Source organism: Phacochoerus africanus, chromosome 3, assembly GCF_016906955.1.
Source record: "Phacochoerus africanus isolate WHEZ1 chromosome 3, ROS_Pafr_v1, whole genome shotgun sequence".
NCBI lineage: Eukaryota > Metazoa > Chordata > Mammalia > Artiodactyla > Suidae > Phacochoerus > Phacochoerus africanus.
Genome location: NC_062546.1, coordinates 185,776,820 through 185,797,939, shown reverse-complemented (window position 1 = coordinate 185,797,939; position 21,120 = coordinate 185,776,820). Strand labels below are relative to the sequence as shown.

Here is a 21,120-nt window from a genome sequence, read left to right as displayed (position 1 = left end):
GGGTTCGATCCCTGGCCTTGCTCAGTGGGCTAAGGATCTGGCGTTACTGTGAGCTGTAGTGTGGGTTGCAGGCACGGCTCAGATCCCTAGTTGCTGTGGCTCTGGTGTAGGGCGGTGGCTGCAGCTCCGATTCGACCCCTAGACTGGGAACCTCCATATGCCGTGGGAGCGGCCCAAGAAATAGAAAAAGACCAAATATATATATATATATATATATATACACATATATTTTTTATTTTAGCCTTTTTTTTTTTTAGGGCTGCACCCGCGGTATATGGATATTCCCAGGCTACGGATCTAATTGGAGCTGCTGCTGCCAGCCTACACCAGAGCCACAGCAATGCCAGATCTGAGCCTCGTCTGCATCCTACACCACAGCTCATGGCAACGCTGGATCCTTAACCCCCTGAGTGAGGCCAGGGATCAAACCTGCAACCTCATGGTTCCTAGTCGGATTCATTTCACTGAGCCACGACGGGCCCTCCACCTTTTTTTTTTTTTGTCTTTTTAGGGCCGCACCCATGGCATATGGATGTTCCTATGTTAGGGGTCAAATGTGAGCCTGCGCCACAGCCATAGCAACACCAGATCCAAGCCAGATCTGCAACCTACACCACGGGCCATGGCAATGCCGGATCCTTAACCCACTGAGCAAGGCCAGGGGTTGAACCTGCATCCTCAGCATCCTCATGGATACTAGTCAGATTCATTTCCAGTGAGCCATGATGGGAACTCCCTAAACTATGTTTTAAATCACTGCCATCAACGTATTCCATGGTGTGGATGCACTTTCAAGTTGATCTAACCATTTCCCAACTGATGAGCATTTAGGTTGTTTCAAAGCTTTGTATTTTATAAATAAAACTGCAACAAATATCCTACATACCTTTGTCCACTTTTGTGGGTATTTGTATTAAGTGCATTTCCTGGATCAGAGGGTGTGTGCACTAAAATAAATATGATCCAATTGCCTTCTCTAAAGTTTGCACTTTTTTTTTTTTTTGGTCTTTTTGCCATTTCTTGGGCCGCTCCCGTGGCATATGGAGGTTCCCAGGCTAGGGGTCGAATCGGAGCTGTAGCCACCAGCCTACGCCAGAGCCATAACAACTTGGGTTCCGAGCCACATCTGCAACCTACACCACAGTTCACAGCAACGCCGGATCCTTAACCCACTGAGCAAGGCCAGGGATCCAACCCGCAACCTCATGGTTCCTAGTCGGTTTCATTAACCACTGTGCCATGATGGGAACTCCAGATTGAAACTTTAGAAAGGCGTGATTCAAACCTTTGCAGTAACCATTCCTTTTCCTTTTCATGGGTAACCTATGTTCATGAGAAATCTTTATACAGAGTCAATTCAATTAAGCAGGAACTGTGTTTCCCCAAATTCCCTTCCTTGCATAGGTCCAGGTTAGTGTCAGCCAGAAGAGACTTTAGTGTGAGAGTTGGAGGGCTGAGGTGGGGCAGAAGATGCATTTTTTTTTTTTTGGTCTTTTTTGGGCCTCACTTGTAGCATATGGAAGTTCCCAGGCTAGGGGTTGAATTGGAGCTACAGATGCAGGCCTAAGCCAGAAACACAGGATCCGAGCTGCTTCTTTGACCTACACTACAGCTCTCAGCAATGCCGGATCCTTAACCCACTGAGTGAGGTCAGGGATGGAATCTACATCTTCCCCAACACTATGTCAGGTTCTTAACCTACTGAGCCACAAGAGGAACTCCCCAATATGTTTTTTCCCGTATATTTGTAAGGCGCTAAACAACATACCCCTGGAAAAGCAAAATAGCTGGAAAAATTAACTGAACTAGGTAGTTTTATGCCAATTCCACCACTGTTTGGCCATGAGATTGTGGTCAAGTTGCTTTGCTTGGGCCTCGGTTTCCTCATTTGTGTATTGAAAGAGTTGGCCTGGGCTGCGGGTCATTCTCTGCAGGCTTTATTATTGCGTGATGGTGTGGTTTTCCACGTGACCCTACATGTGCTGCGTTTCCTTGTGATGGGCAAACAGCAGGTATTTCTTCATATCACCCCAGAGAGGCTGGCAGCTGTCCTGATGTCATGAACAAAGGGAGCCCATCTTGCAGAACCTGGAGAGGAGTTGTGGGGGAGGAAGATGTCATAAATTTTAGGGGAAGAGAAAAAAAACATGGTGTTCCAGTAAGTACAGGAACCTGTCTCTGGCAGCAAGAGGAGCCGACACAGACTCAACGGGAAGATCTAGGCAGAAAGGGCCCAGACACCGTGAAGATCTAGGCAGAAAGGGCCCAAACACCGTGGGACTCAGGCCTGGAAGCATCAGAAGGAAGAAGAAATCAACAACTCGGAAGTTCCCTTTGAGGCGCAGTGGTAATGAAACTGACTAGTATCCATGAGGATGTGGGTTTGATCCCTGGCCTTGCTCGGTGGGGCTGAGGATCTGGTAGACATGGCTTGGATCCTGCATTGTTGTGACTGTGGTGTAGGCCTGCAGCTGCAGCTCCAGTTCAACCCCCAGGCTGGGAATGTCCACATGTTGCAGGTGCGGCCCTAAAAAAAAAAAAAAAAAAAAAAAAAAAAAAGCAAAAAGCAGAAAGAAAAAGGAAATCAACAGCTCAAAGGCAAGCCCTGGATTTGCCCTGTCCTAGTGATAACTTGGTCAATTATTTGTGCCAAGACCATCTTTACGTGTGTGTGTCAGAGAGAGTGTGAGTAAGAGACAGGAATAAATACGAACGGTTGACAGCAGTATCTCAGCCTCCGCCTCATTGCCTCTGGCCTTATTTTATCCTCTTATTTTCCTTGGAAAACTGTGTTTCCTCTAGCCCCTGTTCAAGGAGGAGAGGGCAGGGTTCCTGGAACCAGATGGGGCCTCCTCCCACTGACAGTCATTTGAGGGAGCTGGCAGGTCCTCCCGCCTTGCCACGTCAGAACACCATGGGTCCCTCTGGCAACTCACGTGTTTGGTAAATACAAGCTCTCCTGCCTTCGAATCAGAAGCTGTTCTGAAGGTGCATCCGGAGCAGTTAAGTCCTGCTTGATCCTGAGTGAGCACCTGGCAGAGTGAGCTTGGATCAAGGGATTATTGTTGCTGAATAGATCCTGTTTGCTGAATGCAAAAGGAAAAGCACTTTCCTGTGTTAGGAGTGGTGGTTACCCACCCCTTCATCTCTCCAGCTCTGAGGTTTGCTCCTGCCTCTCTGGAGAGGCCCCTTTCCCAGCCACAGCTGTTAGCTCCTCGATATAATGGTCAGACTGCTGTTAGCATGAAAGGGATTGCAGCCTGGTAAAAGCTTGGTGGCAGTGAAGTTCAGCTCCCCTGGCTCCCTTACTTCCTTAGTAGGCTGCTCCAAGATCCTTCAGAGACAAGCTCTATGAATGGGGCTCTGCCAAGTACAGGCTCTGTTTTGATTGCTGCTCTACCCAAAGTCTGGAACGGTAGGCTCTTGATACTATTGAAGGAATGAGTCAAACCTTTTTTTTTAGTGACACCCATCATGCCTTGGTGACACCCATCATTTCCCTATTTTGCACTGGCGCCCTTTCCCAAACATGAATGGTGTGTGTGTGTGTGTGTGTGTGTGGTGGGACAGGGGTGAGAGTGAAGGGGTACTCAAAGTGGGAGCTGCAGGTTGGGCTCAGGAGAATTCTCTGACTTCTGCTAGCCCCTCCGGCTGATTTGGCGGATTTTCTCTACCTTCTAAGTCCCACCCTTGACACTCTTGACTACTGTTTCACCCAAGGGCACGAGAAGCACAGAGGATCCCAGGACAACTTTCCTTCCATAATACAAGTTTGGCAGCAGGAGGCTTGGGCTGGGGAAGAAGGAGAAAGAAACGCCAGCCTCCAACTCAATTTTAGACCTTCTCTCTCTGTACCCAATAAACAGCAAAGGGGTTTATTTATTGTAAAGACTTTCATTCAGGACCTCTGCTCACCCTTGCCTGACCAGTTTGGATGCTACAGTTTGTAGCAGTTTTTATTGCAAGTAATACAATATCCAACTGAGAGTAGTTTATACAAAGAAAAAAAAAGACATTTAATTATCTTATTTAAGAAGTTATAGGTAAGTGGTTCCAGTGGTTCAAGTTTGCCTCTTGGGAACTAGGTTTTTTTTTTTTTTTTAATTGTGGTAATATATATGTTAACACAAAATTTACCATTTTAACCATTTTAAAGTGTACAGTTCAGCGGCATTAAGTACATTCACATCGCTGGACAATTTTCACCACTGCCCATCTCTGGAATATTTCCATCATCCCAAACTGAATTCCGTACCCATTAAACAACTTCCCATTTTCTCCCTCCCCCCAGACCCTGGTAAACACTATTTTATTTTCTGTCTCTATGAATATGACTATTCTATGTACCTCACATAAGTGGAATCATGTAACATATGTATCTGGCTTATTTCACTTAGCATGATGTTTTCAGGGTTCATCCATGTTGTTGCATATATCAGCATTTTATTCCTTTTTTAGACTGAATAATATTCCATTGTAGACACATACCACACTTCATCTATCCTCTCATCTGCTGATGGACACTTGGGTTGTCTTTACCTATTGGCTATTGTAAATAATGCTGCTGTGAACATTAGTGTACAAAGATCTGTTTGAGTATCTGCTTTCAGTTCTCATGGGTATACACCTAGAAGTAGGATTGCTGGATCATATTATAGTTCTGAGTTTAATTTTGTTTATGAACTGCCATACTGATTTCCAAAGTGGCCAGACTGTCTTGCATAACCACCCAGGGTGCACAAAGGTTGAAATTTCTCCAATCTTGTCCAAGGCTTGTTCTTTTCTTCGGCAGTCATACTATTTGGAAGAACCAAAACAGGCTGGAGGGCGGAGGGAGGGAGGTTAGGGCTGGGTTTCTGGGTGGGATGGAGTGGGGAGGGAGGTATTTAGGGAGGTGGGGCGGGTATTAATGGATTCTCGTCATTCATTACTTAGTCTTACTTCATTCCTCTTCCTTCCTTCCTTCCTTCCTTCCTTCCTTCCCTTCCTTCTTTCTTCCTTCTTTCTTTCTTTCTTCTTTCTTTCTTTCTTTCTTTCTTTCTTTCTTTCTTTCTTTCTTTCTTTCTTTCTTTCTTTCTCTCTTTCTCTCTTTCTCTCTTTCTCTCTCTCTTTCTTTCTTCTATAACTGTCATCTTAGTATGTGTAAAGTTGCACCTCACTATAGTTTTGATCTACATTTTCCTAATTATTAGTGATGGGATTTTTTTTATGTTCTTTGGAGAAAGGTCTATTCCTTTGCCAATTTTAAAATTAGGTTGTTTTCTTGTTTGTTTGTTTTTTTTTTTTTTGCTGTTGAGTTATAAGAATTCTCTGTACATTCTGGATATTAACCCTTTTGAAGATTCATGATTTCAAATATTTTCTCCCATTCTGTGGTTTGTCTTTTCACTCTGTTGACAGTGTCCTTTGAGCACAAAAGTTTTAAATTTTGATGCAGTTCAACTAACCTACCTTTGTATTTTTTGCCTATGCTTTTGTTGTAATAGCTGAGAAATCATTGCCAAGTCCAATGACATGAATCTTTCCCTTTATGTTTTCCTCTAAGCGTTTTATAGTTTTAGCTCTAATTTTAGGTTTGATCCATTTTGAGTTAACTTTTCTATCTGGTGTAAGGTAAGAGTCAATTTCATTCTTGTGCCTGTGGATATCTAATTTTCCGAGCACAATTTGTTGCAAGACTATCCTTTCCCAGTTGAACAGTCTTGGCACCCTGTTGAGAATCATTTGACTGTTTTTGCTTAGGTTTTTCTGGGCTCTTTATTCTCAGGTTCTTTTTATCCTTTGGCTCTGTCAGCCTGAGTGTGTTGGGCATATATTTTGCCTCATTGTCATGGTGTGGCTGCCTCTGTGTATATGCCTATGTCATATTCTATAATGTATTCAAAGGCAAGGACCAAGGATATGTTTTTCTCTCTCTCATATTTATTTATTTATTTTTGGCTGCACCCATGGAATGTGGAAATTCCTGGGCCAGAGATTGAACCTGGGTACAGCAGCATCTTGAGCCATTGCCATGACAATGCTGGATCTTTAACCCACTGTGCCACTAGGAAACTCCTCTCTCTCTTTTAATCAGGAATATCCTGGCCCCAGCAGACTTCCTCTTAAGCAACGGTGTGCTGAAGCCAATTTGTATCTGCTTGTAAAACAGATTATTGCATTTTCTAGGTTTTGTGAGCTGGTTGCTAAACATCACCACCCTTGAAATCAGCCATAGAGGGAGCATTTATTTATACCACAGAGCATGGCAAATCCTACAAATCAAGACTTTTTCCCTAGGAGAATGGCCTACCAGCACACTAGTGCCCCTCAGTCTTATTAATCAGAACCAGGTGATAGGGCCACTCATAGCTTAAGAGAGCCTTAGAAAGTGAGTTTCTGTCCTTCTCAGCCTCTCTCAAGGGAGGCAGACTTTGCCAGGAGGCAAGGAAAGGGAGAGTTGGGGAAGGAACCCACGGTGTTTGAGACTAATGGCTCCCAATGGTGGGAACTCTCTGTAATCGCTTCAAGAACACCTTCAAAGAACGTCTGCCAGAAGACAGAGGGCTGTGGGCTCAATGGTAGAGTCGGGTGGACTGAGCTCTAGCAGTTGACAAGGTAATTACGGTAAGGGCTGGGGGCCAGGGCAGGCTCTCTACACCAGAAGGTGGGGGCCTGCCAAGGAAGTGGCCTCAGCAACTTCCTGTAACCACAGTGGGGGGCTGCCTTGACCCAGGGCTGTGAACAGCCAGAGGACACGAGGCTGGCTCAGAATGGACACCGAGGGGAAGGGAGGAGTCCCGCGTGGGGGCCTTAGAGGGTGGTAGAAGTGTTCCCTGAAGAAGAGCCAACGAAGGAAGGCCTGCCGTCCTTGACCAAGTACTCCTTGCTGATCAGGCCGTGGATGGCCATGATCTTGAGGAGCCCGTGGCGAAACTTCTGGCCAATGAAGACGTAGATGAGAGGGTTGAGGCAGCTGTGCAGGAAGCCCAGGATCTCGGTGGCATCCAGGGCCCGGCCGAGGTCGTTGCGGCGCTCACAGGTCTCAGCGATCACCCGGGCCCTCATGAGGGTGTCTGCCACCAGGACCAGGTTGTAGGGCAGCCAGCAGAGCAGGAAGACGAGCACGACGGCAAAGATGACGCGCATGGCCCGGTGCTTCTGCCCCATGTGGGCGGCAAACAGGGTGCGCAGGGTGAGTCCGTAGCAGAACAGCATGACCAGCAGGGGCAGGAGGAAGCCAAAGGTCTGGGGCAGGACCCGCATCACCATCCGCCACTTTGTTGTATTGGCGCCCATGTCCTCGTAGCAGACAGGGCTGGAGTAGGGTGGATGGATGGCCCTGCGGAAGATGAAGATGGGCAGGGCCAGGACCAAGGACAGGGCCCAGATGCCTATGCATATGAACTTGACCCAGTGGCGCTTCTGGGTCAGCGTGCGTGTGGCGTGGACGATGGCTAGGTAGCGGTCCATGCTGATGCAGGCCAGCAGTAGAATACCACTGTAGAAGTTGACTTCCTTCAGGAGCGAGACCACCTTGCACAGAGGGGTGCCAAAGATCCAGCCCTTTGCCTTGGAGGTGGCCCAGATAGGCAAGGTCAGGGCAAAGAGCAGGTCAGCCATGGCCAGGTTCAGCAGGTAGACATCAGTGACAGAGCGGCCGACCCGGCTGTATAAGATGACCAGCATCACCAGGGAGTTTCCCAGTAGGCTTAGCAGGAAGACCAGGGCATAGATGACAACTACGGCATACTTGTTGATATCCAGAGATTCTGGCCGGCATGGGGCAGAGTCTGGTAGAATCAAGGGCAGGTCAGTGCTGTAACTGTAATTATAATCGTCTCCTTCGTAGTTTTCAAAGTTAAATGCAGTCATATTTGAGGTAAACTTAATTTCAATCCTAGAGAAGAGAGATGAGGGTTACTGCACAATGAAATTTCTCCAGACTCTACCCATTAGCCTGCAAACTTCAGATATGATTCTTTGTGTTTGCTTGTATATTACACGGAATTAACTTTCTCTTCAAGGAATGGCCAGTGCTTTGAAGTTTTGGAGACACATTTAATAATAAATGATACATTTCACACAAAGAGTTCCCTTCAGTCTGTCAGAGGGAGGTTCTCATTACTTTCCATGACAGCGCCACTGTAGCCACTTTTCTTTGGATAATCCCTACAGAACACGTCTTGGATACCCAGGTGGTGGGCATCTTTGACTCTTGAGGCTGATTTTAACGTTGGAAACCCGAGATATCATTCAGTTCTCAATCTGGGGGCCATCCAATTGGGTTAGAGCCCGAGAAAAAGATCAAGGCTTGACTATAAAGCTGAGAAGTGAATCATTTCGTCCAGTTTTCTAAGAGTTATTTTAAAAGAGGTGTTCTGATTAAGCAGTCTGATGGTGGCATGGTGCTTTGGTCCACCTGAGCTAGAAGGGAGTTGACTCCATTAGTATGGCCCAGCATTTTTCTTATGAGAGGCAGGAGGCCTGCTCTGGGAATATTGGTGTAGTTTGGAAAAATATATTAAAAATCACAAGCAGGTAGCTGACTGATTCTCCATGTGGGTGAAAGCTTTGGGCAGGCATATTCTGCCACGTAGAGATGAGCCCAGAAAGGCACTATGTCCTTGGCAGAAGGAGGCGGGTCAGCAGGAAGCAGAGAAGTCAGGTGGGGACACATGATCCTTGTTTTGGTGTCTTTCCAGGCCTAATGGGAACCCTTCTTGTCCTGCAAATTAGTGCCTTTTTCCAACCCTGACTCTTCAGCACCCCTAGACTAACCCTAGCTAAACTGACCTTTGTGGGCTCTGTCCCTGTTGCAGGGGTAGCAGAGGGGCTGCTTCTGGGGGAAGCCGTTCTGAAATGTTTTCCTAGTTTTCAAAGAGGAAGTAAAGGAAAGTAACCAGCTACTGAATTAGCTTCCTATTTTTTGTTTTGTTCTGTTTGCTTTTTTATGGCCTTAGCAGCGGCACATGGAGGGAGGTTACCAGGCTAGGGGTCGAATAAGAACTACAGCTACTGGCCTATGCCACAGCCACAGCAACACAGGATCTGAGTCATATCTGCGAACTATATGACAGCTCATGGCAATGCGGGATCCATAACCCACTGAGCAAAGCCAGGGATCAAATCTGCATCCTCACAGAGACTACATCCAGTCCTAACTGGCTGATCCACCATGGGAACTCCAAGTTAGCTTCCTTTTGAAGCACAAACTGTATCAGCACCATGCCATTTCTTTATAACAAGGTATGGCTGTCCTGTGACCTCATGCAAGTCGGTAGCCCCCTTCAACATGGAACCCAGGGTTAACAAGAAGAACACAAAGTAAAAAGCCTCGGGAATTCCTTTACATCACTAGCAATCATAATTCTTAAGAAAGGACAATAATGATGGTGATGAGCATCTGGAGAAGTTGGACCCCTCACACCTTGCTGGTGGAATGTGTAAAATGATGCAGTGGCTTTGGAATACAGTTTGGCAGGAGTTAAGAGAATTAAACATAGAGTTACCATGCAACCCAGCAATTCCACTCCTAGTATACCCTTGAGAACTGAAAGCATATATGGAAACTTGTGTGTGAATGTTCTTAGTAGCATGATAGCCCCAAAGTGGAAATAATCTAAATGTCCATCGACTGGTAAGTGGATAAGCAGATTGGGGTATACACATACAAGGGAATATTATTTAACTACAAAAAAGGAATGGAGTACTGATACAGGTACAGCACAGATGAACCTTGGAAACATTATTTTAAGTGGAAAAAGTCAGACATGAAAGACTCTTTTTTTTTTTTCTTTTTAGGGCCACACCTACAGCATATGGAGGTTCCCAGGCTAGGGGTCGAATTGAAGCTGTAGCCATGGACTTACGCCACAGCCACACAATGTGGGAACCAAGCCACATCTGTGACCTACACCACAGCTCACGGCAATGCTGGATCCTTAACCCACTGATCGAGGCCAGGGATCGAACCCGCATCCTCATGGATCCTAGTCAGGTTCGTTAATCACTGAGCCATGAAGAGAGTTTCACAAAAGTCTTCATACTGTATGATTCCATGTATGGGAAATATCCAGAACAGGCAAATTGGTAGAGACAAAAAGTAAATTAGCGGTTGCCAGGGGCTGGGAACGGGGGAAATGTGAATGAGCACAGGGTTGCTTTTTGGGGTGATGAAATTGTTCTGGAATTAGATAGTGGCAGTGATCATGCGACTGAAAATGAACAACAGAATGGTGGCTTGTCTGGGTCCAAAATTGTTGTAAGTATATTGCCTACTGTCATGATTGCAAGACCGGTGCCCAGGATCAGACTATCAGACTACTTCCTTGCTAGCCCAGGAAAAGATCAAAATTCAAAATTCAAGTATGGTTTCTAGCTGATGCATATCACTTTTGCACCATGGTAGAGCTGAAAAATTGTAAGCCCCCATTCTAAGCTGAAACGGTCTGTATACAAAATTCCATTGAAATGTATATTGAACATTGTTGACTTTTATAGTATGTGAATTATATCTCAAATAAAAAAGGTTAATCAAAAGTGTATAGCCTTGCAAAGGAGATACAGATATTAAGACAACAGTATCATCACCACCACCATCATCAAAAACTACAGAAATCCTAGGAATTTTTTCCCTTTAGAAGGAAGTCTGTTTCTGTCATTGTCCCCTAGAGCGATAGAATTCTTAGCCTTCACCTTCCTGAGAGGTTATGTCTCCCCGAAGTGACCAGGGCCAGATAAATTGCCTTCTCAGCACACAGAGACCGCAGGTAGAGTAAATTAGGTCAGTTCATGAACCTTAATGATGTGATGGTGAGGCTGGGCCGGTCTGGCCAGGAGGCTGGGATGGCAGGGAGAGAGGTGGTCAGTGTGGCTGGCTCAGCCAGTGTTGCCAGCAAAACCTGCGAGAGATCACTTGCTCTGCAGCCTCAAAGTCAAAAGCAAGTTTGCTCAGAGGTCCAGGGTATTGTCGAATGTGGTTACAAGGTGGATCACTTCTGGGAGCAGGTGATCCGCCTTTGAATGGAGAGAGAGCATGATGAGAGCGCTTGTGCCCTGAGAAAACCCCACATTGAGAAGCTCTGTGAGAAGGCAGAGCTGGCGCAGTGGCAGAAACTGCCTATCAGAAGCAGCAGCAGCAACAGCCAGGTCTTTTTCACAGAGAAGCCCTCATTCTAGATAGTCCAGGGCTCTGCTGTGCCGGAGGAGGGCTGGGGGTGTATGGGTGAGCTCCCGCTCCCAGGCACGAAGGCTCAGTTTGAGGGTCAAGAGGGAGACCATGCTAGTTAGGACAGAAGGCAGGGAACTCAGAAAGGGGAACCAAGCCAGGGCAATGACCTCCAGCCACTGGGGTAGGAGTCAGGGAGGAGAATACTGGTTTGTTGTTTGCTTTTCAATTTATCAATCTCTGGAGAGGATGTTTTGACAGTTAAAGGGAGAAACTAAAGGAAGGGAGATAGACAATTGAGGTTTGCTTGGTGCCTGGCAGGTACATGATCTGGCTTGGCTATTACAGACAGATACGATTAGCCCCGTTTATTGGAAAGGAGACGGGCTCAGCAGGGCTCAGCAGGGCTCAGGAAACAGCCTGTGGTCACAAAGCCTCTGAGTGCTGAAACCAGGATTTCACCTAGGTGTGAATGGCTTCACATGCTAATTTCAGTCCACAGATCTCTTTCTCTTAAAAAAAAAAATCACAGCTCATGTATTAAGCATAGCTGTAAACAAGTTTTTGAGATACCATGACATTAACCTAGATATAGTTCACTCCCCCTGTTTGCTGTTTTGTGCATTGCTTCCTTTGCTCAGAAGGAGAGAAACAGCCCTTATGTGAATAATACACCGAATGCCCCTGAACTGACCGGCCCCTGCTGACCACTCTGTCCTATTCTTAGTAACCAAGAGAGAGGTTCCCTCATGGAGTGAAATTGCCAGCCCCTTAATGACTCAGAATAATTCAGAAATTCCATGTAAGGGATGATTCTAACTTATTTCATGAAAAGGCAATTTACTAGAGCCCCAACTTTTTTTTTTTTTTTTTTGTCTTTTTGCCATTTCTTGGGCCGCTCCTGCGGCATATGGAAGTTCCTAGGCTAGGGGTCTAATCGGAGGTGTAGCTGCCGGCCTATGCCAGAGCCACAGCAATGTGGGATCCGAGCCGTGTCTGTGACCTACACCACAGCTCACGGCAATGCCGGTTCCTCAACCCACTGAGCAAGGCGGGGGATTGAACCCGAAACCCCATGGTTCCTAGTCGGATTTGTTAACCACTGCGCCACGATGGGAACTCCTAGAGCCCCAACATTTAAGGCCATCTTTTTTTAACAACGACGACAACGACAACAACAAATTCAATCCAGCCCCAGTATTCCTTCTCTCTATTACATAACCCACACATATTTGGATTTAATATAGGGAGGAGGGACTCAGCAGTGTCTGGCTCTTCCTCAGACCCAATCCTAGCTGTGGCGGGGAAAGCTGGCTGAGTCAGGAAGAGAAGTGGGTGGGCAGAGAGTTGCCCCAGGCACTTGTTGAAGGCAGGTGTAGGGAAGAGGGGTGGGGAGGGCTAAAGAGAGAGACTGGAGAGACTGAGGGGTACAGGGATAGATGCTCAGGATAATGGAGGATGGGTGTCAAGGGGGACAGAGAACAGAGACATTCTGGAAGGAGGGAGGGTGGATGGTCCAAGACTTACCAGGATTCTGGGTCTGTCACCTGTGGGACACCTCCAGGAGGGCAGATGTGCCTGACTGAAAGGGCGGCGGTGGTGAGAACCCAGCGGAGGAAGTGAGTGGTGGATTAGATTGCTCAATCCTGGGGTGGAGCCCCCTGAGGGTGCGGGATGCTTTTGATAGCTTGAGTAATTAATTCCCAGGTCAGCTCTTTGATAACGAGCAGTCATTTTACGAACTGGCGTACTTCATATTGGGACCTGTGGGGTTTTCTCATCAATCTTTCCATTTCACAGATGAGGAAACGGAGGCCCATCCAAAGGAAGTGGTTTGCCTGGGACTGTGCAGATTGCTTTGCCCTAAGCTCAGCAGTCCCCAGCTCTTTCAGCTGCTCTGTCTGACTCTGCCCCACACTCCAACTGTTTTGGGTTTCCCGTGCTTACAACCCAACAGCACTATTGTTTTTTTTTTGTTGTTGTTGTTTCTGTTCGGTGGTGCTGCGGCACACAGAAGTTCCTGGGCCAAGGACTCATTCCTTGACACAGCAGTGACAATGCTGGATCCTTAGGCCACTGCACCACCAGGGAAGTCCCAGCAATACTGTTTTTAAACAACTTTCCCGTCTCAAAGGGGAACAGCTTTTTTAGGCTACAAAGATGGAACTTAAGCTTCTGACCAGTCAGGTGGCTTTCTTAACTGGACTTAATCCCTCTTATCTGCACCCCACCCACCCTGGGTGTCCTTAGAGCCTCACAGATTCCTTCTCCGTGTCACACCCCTTTGAGAACTCCCACCTGCCAGTGGGGCCCCGTCCCACCTCACTTTGTCTTTCACCTCACTCCTTGGCTGTCTGCTCTGACTCTGCACCTCTCTTAGGGCGTTGCTATTTTCCCTTAGCTTGTCACTTGGAATTAGGTCTGCAGTAGCTACTACCTTTGGAATCAAGACCATCTAATCTGGAAAGAAAGTCACTGGGTAAAAGTTAAAATCCCACCCAAGTTCAAATGCATTTTAGAAACCAATGTTCAGTGACACCAAGGTTATATTTTGTCACCTTTGCTATTGATTACAATGGAAAGCACAAATACAGGCAGAACAGTGAACACTAATTCTCGGCTCCTTTCCAAGCCCCCACCCCAGCAATGGATGCCTCAATTCCCTCCACTTCTCCTTAACCTGGGCTCTTGTTCCTTGCATTCCAGGGCCCATAGGGTGATTAAAGCCTGTGGTGAACTCATCTCAGCTGCCTACCCTTGGGAATGAACCTTGAGCCCAACTGTTCAGCAAACGTTCTTTGCCATCTCTCTCCTCCCCACGCTGGAGGAGAAGGCAGTGACTCCAGGCCAGTTGATGCTAAACCCAGACAGAGGCCCAGGACTTATGGAGAGAGGCTAAGAGAACAGCAGTTAAGAACACCGCAAGCCTAGCAACTCTGAGCAAGTGACCATTCCTGAGTCTCTGTTTACTCATCCGTAAATGTGGCCGGTGATAGACTCTAACTCATCAGGTTGTGCTGAGGAGGAAGTGAGGGATTACCTGTAAAACACTTAAGACCCATGAAAAGTATGATGTTAGCATTTATTGTTGTGATGATGATGATTGAATAGTTTGTCAAATACTAGCATGGTGTCCCTCCCACTACATCCCCCAGCAAGCGAAAGAACGGAGTCTGCTTTCTGGGCTAACTTCCAGGTACATCTTAATTTGCTTTAACCTGAGTAATAACAGTAACACTAGCTGTAATGTCCAGGGCCTGCTAGGGTCTAGCATCCGGGAAAAACGCTTTTCAGAATCTATCATTTAATCCTCACAGCAACCGCACGAAATGTGTACTTTCTGAATGAGGAAACTACAACTCTGGAGTTAGGCAACTTACCTAGAGTGACGCAGATGAACTGAATTTTAAGTAGTTTTTAAGACTTTTTTACCTGACCTCAAATCTGGCCTTCTGTCCACTGTAACAAGGGGCTGATTCCCAGCCTCAGGTGTCTGAGCTCCAGAAAGTACTTCTCTGTCTCAGACAATTAACTACAAAAGGTCTAGAAAGGACCAGTCCAGATTTGATGTTTCCCAACCAGCCCACTTCTTTGTTTTTCCTTTAGATTGATTTCATTTCCACTGAGCCCACCATGGCACGTGGATGGGGCTGAGGGTGAGGACAGACCCAACATCCAGTCCTGGTCTGCTCTTAAATGGCCAGGGTGAGCTTGGACAAGTCCTTTCTCTCTGGGCCTGATGTGGCCCAATGGGACATGAGGCGATAAGCCACATGTTGCTTTTTACATTTAACTTAATTAAAATTAAAAAAATTAATGCCTCATTTTAAGTACTCAAGAGCCACACGGGATTGCTGGCTATCACACTGGACAGCGCAGCTATGGAACATTCCTATTACTTTAGAAAGTTTATTCATACCGTGCCGTCTTGGTGAAGACAATTATTTTAGCTTTAAGTTCCTGCCATTCATCACCTCAGTTCTTATGGGACTCAGAGGAGGAGACTGACATGTCCAAGTTCCTTCCACCAGAAACATGATCCCAGCCACCCAAAGAACCGACAGCTCACCTACCTGCTCTTGCTGTTACAGCTGCTGTGCTACTGGAGAGGCCACTGTGACTCAGGGCTTGGTAGTTGTCAGGGCTGTTGAACAGGAAAAAAGCGAAGCAAGCTTTATGTGGAAACTTCTGACCCAGGGCAGCCAAAGGGGAAATCCAGGAGGTCCACCAGGGGAGGTACTTCCACAGAGGAGCAATGAGGGCTGTCCTGGGACTCTGACTGTGGGCCAAGGCTCTGCCTGGTGATTCTGTAATAAGCACTGGGAATTTTCACATCTTCTAGACGAGCCTGCTAGTCTCAAGGTGGAGGTTTACCTCATCCACCTCTGTCTGGTTTTGAACCTGTGCCTCCTTCTTTACAAGGGAGATGCAGGCAACCCCAGTCCCCAAAACTGACAGGTGTGCACGCTTTCTTCCTTTCTCCTAGGGGCAGCGTGAGAAGTAGCCCTCCTTCTCTTTCTGGTGAATTCCTGCACCTGGCACCTCCTACATCTTTGAGCATCTTGTGTCCTGAGCCCTCTACCCCTCAACCACCTCTTTTCCTGAGCTTGTGTGTGTCTTTCTCTCCCTCCCTCTGGGCCTTTTCGCTGCCACTCCCCCGGGGCCTCCGTTGCACAGGCAAACTTCTTGAGAAAGCCGTGAGCAGTTGCTGTTTCCACTTCATCAACTTCTTGTTCACTACAAAACCCACTGCAACCAGCTTCCCTCCCGCCGCTCTGTGGGAAGGGCTTTTGCCAAGGTTACCAATGATCTGGGGTTGCTAAATCCAATAAACCCTTTTTTTAAATAAAACTTTTTTTTGTCTTTTTTTTTTTTTTTTTTTTTTTTAGGGCCACACCCGCAGCATATGGAGGCTCCCAGGCTAGGGGTCTAATTGGAGCTGTAGCCGCTGGCCTACACCACAGTCACAGCAACGCCAAATCCGAGCCGCATCTGTGACCTATACCACAGCTCATGGCAACTCTGGATCCTTAACCCACTGAGTGAGGCCAGGGATCGAACCCGCCACCTCATGGTTCCTAGTCGGATCCGTTTCTGCTGTACCACGACGGGAACTCATAAAACGGTTTCAATATTCTAAAAATAAAGCGTACATATTGTAAAGAGTACAGGTGATACAAAAGCATAGAAAGTAAAATTTGCTTCCCTTCTCCCTCTCTGTTCACCCATATCTTGTGAACGTCTTTCCAGATTTCCCCTCGTGCATATGCAAACATGTTTTCCTTTCTTCTTTCCTTAAAAGATCCATCTCGCTCTTTTTAGTGACGACGTCATGGGCCTTGGCATGGCTGTAACATGGCTTATCTGATAATTACCATATAGATGAATCCTTAGGTTCTCCCTATGAGCATCTTTGGATGTAGGTCTTTGGGAAATTGTATGAAGGTTTCAGTAGCTTAAGTATAATTTGGCTGGGTCATAAGTGTACACGTTTAAATTGTGATAAATACTGCTCCATCGCCCTTCAAAAAGACTTCCAGTTAACTCTCCTGTTGTCAGTTTATAAAAGGGCCTGTTACCCGACCTACTCACACTGTCTCATATTTGTCAAATATGGTAAAATATTTTCTCCCAGCTGGCTGTGTGCTTTTCAAACCTATTTACAGTGGTGCAGTGGAAACGAATCTGACTGGGAACCATGAGGTTGCGGGTTTGATCCCTGGCCTCACTCAGTGGGTTAAGGATCCGGCATTGCCATGAGCTGTGGTGTAGGTCACAGATGTGGCTCAGATCTGGTGTTGCTGTGGCTCTGGTGTAGGCTGGTGGCTACTGCTCTGATTAGACCCCTAGCCTGGGAACCTCCACTTGCCACGGGTGTGGCCCTAAAAGACAAAAAGACAAAACAAAATTTATTTACAGTGACATGGATACCATTCAAGTCATCTTATTTGACCTCTGCACCATCTAACCCAACTGACCCCATTCTCTTATTTCTCCCCAACCTCTCTTGGTGTCGTGCATTGCTTTATTTCTCAATTCATTCCTCAAATGTGGATGTTCCTGGGAGTCTGCCTCGGTCCTCTTCTCTACCTGCTCTCTCTCTACACCAGCCCACCCACCTCCTTGGCTTCAGCTCCACCCACAGCAAAAGGGTCCCAGCTTCTCTTCTTCTTTTTGCTTTTTGGGGCCGCACCTGCGTCATGTATATGTTCCGAGCTGCAGCGGCTGCCCTATGCCCAATGCCAGATCCGAGCTGCATCTGCAACCTATACCACAGCTCACGGCAACACTGGATTCTTAACCCACTGATGGAGGTCAGGGATCCAACCCACATCCTCATGGATGCTAGTCAGCTTCATTTCTGCTGAGCCACAATGGGAACTCCCCAGCTTCTCTTCTAAGCTTCTCTCCTAAGTGCAAATTCTCCCATGCTGTCACCTCCTGAAATCTCCTCTGTGGTCCCACAGATGCTGCAAAGTCAACGTGTAGAAACTTGGTCTCATGGAAGTCCCTGACACATGCGCTCCTCCTTAACCCGGAAGTGGGCATGCCCACTCTCACACTTGCCTTGCTCTTTCTCTGCACAGAGGCCATCTCCCTAATATCTTTTTCAACTATCTCCTTCTCACGTCCTCACTGATGATGTTAGGCCCCCATTTTATTCTCTCTCACCTAAACTATTGCCTTCGTTATGGGATGGCTATGGATTCTGGAGCTGGATTGTCTGAGTTAGGATTCCACTAATGTCAGTGGTTGTAGACCTGGGGCAATTTATCTCACTGGTCTCAGTTTCATCATCTGTAAAATGGGATAACAAGAGCACCTACAGCCAAGGGTTGTCATGTGGATTAAATGAGTTGCTATGTACAAAGCAGTTAGAATGGTGCTTGGCATTCATGGTTGCTGCTGCCGCCCCACTGTTCTCCTCAATGCGCTCTCTGCCTTGAGTCTTTACTCCCTCAATCCATCCTCCTCTCTCTACCAGAACCATCTTCCTAAATTGTGAATCTGATCACCTTCTGTCCCATTTGCAACCCCTGAAGGATCTCCACTGCCCTCAAGCAGAGTCAAATTCCTGATCCAGGCACTTGGTGCCCACGTGCTTCTCCAGTCTCATTACTGGCCATGCCCCCTTGAATCCTTAACTCTGGCCCCAGGGGAAGACCTGCAGTTCCCCCACAGAGTTGTTCTGGTTGCCCTTGGGCCTTGGCACGCATTTCCCTTTTCCTCGTCCCCACCCGCTTGGGCTGGCCAACTCTCTCTCTTTTCCAGGCCAGCCCAGTCATATCTCTGTGTGATGCCACCCTGCTCTGTGCTCTTATGCATCCCTGGGGCCAACTCTATGAAGGCATCAATTTCAGAAATTTGTAATCTTCAGTTTGGCTACTTCCTCTTCCTCACTGTGTGGCTTTTGAGAGCAGGGGTATATACGTATGAAATCTCTGTCTCCCCAAACCAATCACAGTGTTTGGCACCTTCCAGGTGCTTAACAATATTTTGTGGAGCACCGAAGAGATGGACAAAGTGGGGAAACTGAAGCACCTTGGTGCATCCGAGTGACATCTTATTTAAAGAAATGATAGCCTTGCTCAAATTTCCCGGGGCACCCCCAGCAGGCGAGCACAAACAAAGTCACATCAACAGCATTTACCCAGATGGGACAGGCTCAGACCCTGTGTGTTCATACAGGGCTTACTTCCCTGCAGAGTGCGCCCCAGGAACTTGGGGGAGTCTGTTGGAGGTGTTCCCCAGGTGCTCCTTTGGTACTGCTGGGAGACCGATGCCCTCACTGTGCCATGCTCAGGGGTGTCTATGGGAACCCTTGTGGAACCTTCTGCCTACAAGGGTCCCCAGGATCTAAAGAGCTTCTTGATATCTTTGTGGAGCTTCCGTGCTCGCCATTGGACTTGGTGGGGACTCTTCGGGAGGCAGCGTTGATCTAGAGGCTGTCTTTGGCCTTGCCCTTCCATCCCTCCCAAAGAGGGTGAGATGGTCAAGCTCCCCCATTCCTGGTCCCTAATTTCCTCCTGAGCTCCTGCCCAGGGGTGTCTCGCTTCCTCTTCTTCCTAGGCTTCTGCTAGCTCCCCTGTCCCCCATCAGTTCATCAAGTAGGTCTGAATGACACACTGGAGTCCCTATTAGATCGTGATGTCTTCTGCTGTCATCAGAACTCAGCCTAATAAAAGTGTCTGGGCAAGTGTGGCCTCCAGGAAAGTACTGCTGTCTTTGAGGGTAGATGTTGATTCTACCGCCCCGATTCCTCACTCCCCCCACTCCCTGGCCCCCACCTCACTGCCGCCTCTGATAAAGAGAAGTCCCCACTAGCTCTCCAGGGTAGGAACTGCTGTTGCAAAACTCTTCCTCCATGCGCTGGTAATGGGAAGCAACTTGGGGAGGCCTTGACCCCAAGAGGCGGTCCATGGGCTCTGGTCAGAGCCACAGGGTTGCCCAACCACTCTGGGGGCCTTGGCAGTCCAAACGAGGCAGCAGGGACAGAAATAGCACGCAGGCCTCTTTGAGACCACAAAGTCTGCCCTGGAGCCCAGGTAGGGCAGATAAGCACCTTGTTATAGAGCAAGCCCCACACTCCTGAATCAGCCTTCTCAGAAGTACCACAACTGGGTGCCCAACGAATGACACACAGTTCGTGGAAGACTTCTTGGGCAACCCGGAGGTATGATTTTGTACTATGGAGTCACACGCGTCCTCTTCAAATACCTTTAAAAAAAGTTTTTGTTTTGGTTTTTGTTTGTTTGTTTTTTGGTCTTTTTAGGGCTATATCCGAGGCATATGGAGATTCCCAGGCTAGGGGTCTAATCAGAGCTGTAGCTGCTGGCCTACATCACAGCCAGAGCAATGCCAGATCTAAGCCAGGTCTGCGGCCTACACCATAGCTCATGGCAACACCGGATCCTTAACCCAATGAGCGAGGCCAAGGATTGAACCTGTGGCCTCATCGATGTTAGTCTGATTTGTTTCTGCTCAGCCACGATGGGAACTCCTCAAATGCCTTCAAAAAATTTTTTTTGGGAGTTCCCGTCGTGGCGCAGTGGTTAACGAATCCGACTAGAAACCATGAGGTGGCGGGTTCGGTCCCTGCCCTTGCTCAGTGGGTTAACGATCCGGCGTTGCCGTGAGCTGTGGTGTAGGTTGCAGACGTGGCTCGGATCCCGCGTTGCTGTGGCTCTGGCGTAGGCCGGCGGCTACAGCTCCGGTTAGACCCCTAGCCTGAGAACCTCCATATGCCGCGGGAGCGGCCCAAGAAATAGCAACAACAACAACAAAAAGACAAAAGACAAAAAAAAATTTTTTTTTGCCACACCTGTGAAATATGGAAGTTCCCGGGCCAGGAATTGGATTGGAGCCGCAGTTGTGACCCAAGCCGCTGCAGTCGGATTCTTTTCTTTTTTTTCTTTTTTTCTTTTTGGTTTCTAGGGCCACATCCATGGCATATGCAGGTTCCTGGGCTAGGGGTCGAATCGGAGCTACAGCTGCTGGCCTATGCCACAGCCACAGCAACGTCAGATCCGAGCTGTGTCTGTGACCTACAGCACAGCTCACAGCAATGCTGGATCCTTAACCCGCTGAACGAGGCCAGGGATCGAACCCGCAACCTCATGGTTCCTAGTTGGATTCGTTTCTGCTATGCCACGACGGGAACTCATTTTTCTTCTTTTTCCTTAGTGCCACACCTGCAGCATATGGAAGTTCCTGGGCTATGGGTGGAATTGGAGCTGCAGCTGCTGCCCTAAGCCAGAGCCACAGCAAGGTGGGATCTGAGCTATATCTGTGACCTACACTGCAGTGTGCAGCAACACTGGATCCTTAACTCACTGAGGGAGGCCAGGGACTGCACCCACATCCTCATGGATACTAGACTGGTTCTTAACCCTCTAAGCCACAATAGGAACTCCCAGCAGCTGGTTTCTTAACTCACTGTGCCATGGCGGGAACTTCCTTTGTCAACTGTC

The 21,120-nt window shown here is 47.6% G+C and overlaps 1 protein-coding gene across 2 annotated transcripts; it reads right to left on the bottom strand.

Moving 5' to 3' along the window:
• Positions 1-6,207: 6,207 nt before the first annotated feature.
• On the bottom strand, positions 6,208-15,859 carry CXCR2 (C-X-C motif chemokine receptor 2). 2 transcript variants are annotated; one of them, XM_047773469.1, is made up of 2 exons: positions 15,223-15,859; positions 6,208-7,879 (listed from the first exon to the last, which is right to left on the bottom strand). In XM_047773469.1, the coding sequence occupies exon 2, from the start codon at positions 7,852-7,854 to the stop codon at positions 6,793-6,795; it is 1,062 nt and encodes a 353-aa protein (XP_047629425.1). In that variant the 5' UTR covers positions 7,855-7,879; positions 15,223-15,859; the 3' UTR covers positions 6,208-6,792. The 2 variants fall into 2 exon arrangements, with proteins under 2 accessions (XP_047629425.1, XP_047629426.1); XM_047773470.1 differs by lacking the exon at positions 15,223-15,859 and adding an exon at positions 12,677-13,071.
• Positions 15,860-21,120: the final 5,261 nt, after the last annotated feature.

What these genes read in the sequence shown, in the direction of transcription:
- CXCR2 (XM_047773469.1), bottom strand. Translation starts at nt 7,854, where the DNA reads ATGACTGCATTTAACTTTGAAAACTACGAAGGAGACGATTATAATTAC.